At 35.4% G+C, this 3,502-nt stretch overlaps 1 protein-coding gene across 1 annotated transcript; it reads left to right on the top strand.

Annotated features, from left to right (window-relative positions):
• Positions 1–493: 493 nt before the first annotated feature.
• On the top strand, positions 494–2,550 carry LOC124829389 (putative disease resistance RPP13-like protein 1). Its single transcript, XM_088110384.1, has one exon. It carries the CDS (start codon positions 617–619, stop codon positions 1,868–1,870), a length of 1,254 nt encoding a protein of 417 aa, XP_087966510.1. The 5' UTR covers positions 494–616; the 3' UTR covers positions 1,871–2,550.
• Positions 2,551–3,502: the final 952 nt, after the last annotated feature.

Consider the following 3,502-nt stretch of genomic DNA (forward strand, 5'->3'; position numbering starts at 1 on the left):
GCGAAGTTAATGCACGTAACCTATTTCTTTACCTCTTGTTTATAAGTTTTACAATAAATTTTTAATTAACGTTGATATAATTATTGTATAATTATACTTTAATTTTAAATTAGTTAATTTGTTCGATAACTATTCCTATCGATGGACCCATCGATTGGTCTCGTTGTCTTGTCATTGATTGACAATGCGGATTGATAAATGACCGTCCAACTTGCTTGTTGTTTGACCATCTCGATAACTCGTGTTTCAAAGCTACGGGGTATTCATTTGAATTCATTGGTTAACCACTTAAACAACTGTAATTGACCAAGCTGACCGAATAATTATAAAGTACATAAACTATGCATATTGATTAATTGAATGAGTTATTTTAACGTGTTCTTTAATATATCTCTTAATCTAAACAATTTGCTTATTTAGTTGATAGTATAACAACGATACCCACTCATTCATAAATGGAATACAGCTGGTAAAGTATGTGATGTACGGAATACTCAGTAGTTATTGGTTGACTAAAATCATCGAAGAAGAAAACACTGGTCAAATATATTATTGTCTATTTCATTCTTACATCAACCCATTTGAATCACTCAATCCCATTCATCCTTGTCTTACCATGACATTAGAACTTGTTGGTGGTGCTCTTCTTTCTGTTTTCCTTGAAGTTGCATTCCAGAAACTAGCTTCTCCCCAAATTCTCGATTTCTTTCGTGCAAGAAAGCTTGATCAGAAGCTGCTGAACAAGTTGGAAACCAAGCTGCATTCCATCCATTCTCTGGCTGACGATGCAGAGGGAAAGCAGTTCACTGATCCACATGTCAGAAACTGGTTGCTTAAGGTCAAAGATGCTGTCCTTGATTCAGAGGATCTCTTGGATGATATACAAATGCTCTCCAAAAGAAAAGTGGATGATGATTCTGAATCTGAAACCTTTACGAGCTGTACTTGCAAGGTATTGAATTTCTTCAAATCTCCTCCTATTAGTTCCCTTAACAAGGAAATTGAGTCTAGGATGGAACAAATCCTTGACAACTTAGAATTTCTCTCTAGCCAAAAGGGTGACCTAGGATTGAAAACAGCTAGCGGTGTTGGATCTGGATTGAGTAATGATCTGCCACAGAAATCACAAACAACATCGTTGGTTGTTGGAACTGATATTTATGGCAGAGATCATGATAAAGAACTGATCTTTGACTGGCTGATATCCGACAACAACTATCATAACCAGCCATCAATTCTTTCTATTGTGGGAATGGGAGGGGTGGGCAGGACCACTCTTGCTCAACATGTATTCAATGACCCAAGAGTAGATGAGGCTAAATTTGATGTCAAAGCTTGGGTTTGTGTTTCAGACGAATTTGATGTTTTCAAAGTATCAAGTGCAATTCTTGAGGCTGTTACTGAATCAACCGATCATAGTAGAGATCTAGAGATGATTCACAGAAGATTGAAAGAAAAATTGACTGAGAAGAAATTTCTTCTTGTTTTGGATGATGTTTGGAATGAAAACCAATCTAAATGGGAAGACGTGCAGCTTGTTTTCGGAGCCAAGGGGAGTAGGATTCTTGTGACTAAACTTAGTAAGGAAGTTGCTTCTACCGTGGGGTCAAAAGACCACTCCCTCAAGCAATTACAGGAAGATGATTGCTGGAAGTTGTTTGCTAAACATGCATTCCGAGATGATGATACTCAACCAAAAGATGATTGCCGGAAGTTGTTTGCTAAACATGCATTCCGAGATTATGATACTCAACCAAATCCAGAGTGCAAGGAAATTGGCATGAAAATTGTTAAAAAATCTAAAGGACTACCTCTTTCCTTGAAAACAATGGGAAGTCTATTATATAAAAAATCATCTATTTCAGAATGAAAATGTGTTTTCCAAAGCGAAATATGGGAATTTTCACAAGACCGTTGTGATATTGTTCCTGCTTTAGCATTGAGTTATATCCACCTTTCTTCACACCTCAAGGTATGCTTTGCTTATTGTGCCCTATTCCCCAAGGATTATGAGTTTAGTAAAGAGGATTTGATTCAGTTGTGGATGAAAGAAAACTTCCTACACTGTTCTCATCACAGTAGGACTCCAGAAGATGTTTGCCAACAATACTTCAATGATTTACTATCAAGGTCCTTCTTTCAACAATCGGATGAAAAGGAAGAAGTATTTGTTATGCATGACCTTGTACATGATTTGGCAAAATATGTTGGGGGAGGCATATACTTTATGTGGGAAGTCGGTAAAACAGAGAAGATAGAAAAAGATACTCGTCATTTTTCGGTTAAACTTAGATACAATCAATATTTTGATGGTTTGGAAAGTTATGTAATACGGAAAGGTTGCGTACGTTTATGCCAACAGGTTGTTTACGTATCAATATGTCGATACATGAATTGTTCTTCAAGTTTAAGCTTTTACGGATGTTATCTCTGTGTTTTGTTTTGGACCTTCAAGAGTTACCTGACTCTGTTGGCAATCTTGGGCATCTTCGTTCGTTAGACCTCTCCAATACCCCAATAAAAAACTAACTGAAAAGATATGTTCACTCACCCACTTGCAAATACTGAAGTTGAACTTTTGTAGAGATTTGGAGGAGTTGCCCTCAAATTTGTATTTACTCACCAACTTGTACCGCCTTGAATTCATAGAGACTAAAGTGAGAAAGGTACCACCGCATTTGGAAAATAATACAACAATAAATGATTTGTGAGCATATTAACATTATCAAGCAGCGATAAACAGGTAATGATAGTATAAGTATTGGCAGAAGAATAATGCATTACACTAACAGAGTAAGTGTTCTGTTCCACTTCTTAACAGATTATATTACACTCATTTCTCTTATGCTTAAGGTTAACCACTGGACAAGTACAAAATCATATGGATCAAAATACGAAGGGCATTATACTTTGAATAAACTATTCTATATCATTTATTCAATCCTACCGCTGCAAACCAAATTATAATAACTGAGTATTTTAGTTATATTTTTTAATGTATGGACAATTTTTTCTATCTGTCATTAGGTCAAATATATTGGTAAAGGGCTTGAGGATGGGATCTTCTTACCATCTAACTTGAATTCGTTTTTCCTTTCTTACTGTTATAAGTTCAATAAAATGTGTAAACTTCACCGGCCAAATTTGTTTTGGCTACCTCAACCGAAAATACTATAAACCCAACTAGCTTCTTTTCACACTGTGTTCATTGGTATGTTTTCATCAAACAGAAGCCTTGTTTTTGTTTTCTCTTTTCTATTGTATTGGTAAACCCAAGAACCTTTCACTCCCCCAATCATCCTCCATTTGATTATTGTATCTCAAGTTTTAAATTTTTCTGAAGGAAAACTGATTTAGAAAGTATTGACCTGCTTACCTTTCTTTCTGTTTGGTTGGATGAAGTCCTTTTGTGTCATTTAAATGGTTTGTTTGTTTGCTACTTCACTGATTGTTTGATAACAACTCAATTTAAGTTAATGATAAGATTATGTATCATTTTCTT

Source organism: Vigna umbellata, chromosome 3 (assembly GCF_029865625.1).
Source record: "Vigna umbellata cultivar VRB3 chromosome 3, Vumbellata_1.0, whole genome shotgun sequence".
Classification (NCBI taxonomy): domain Eukaryota; kingdom Viridiplantae; phylum Streptophyta; class Magnoliopsida; order Fabales; family Fabaceae; genus Vigna; species Vigna umbellata.

Bases quoted from the DNA above. Each gene is read 5' to 3' on its own strand.
- LOC124829389 (XM_088110384.1), top strand. From the start codon at position 617: ATGACATTAGAACTTGTTGGTGGTGCTCTTCTTTCTGTTTTCCTTGAA.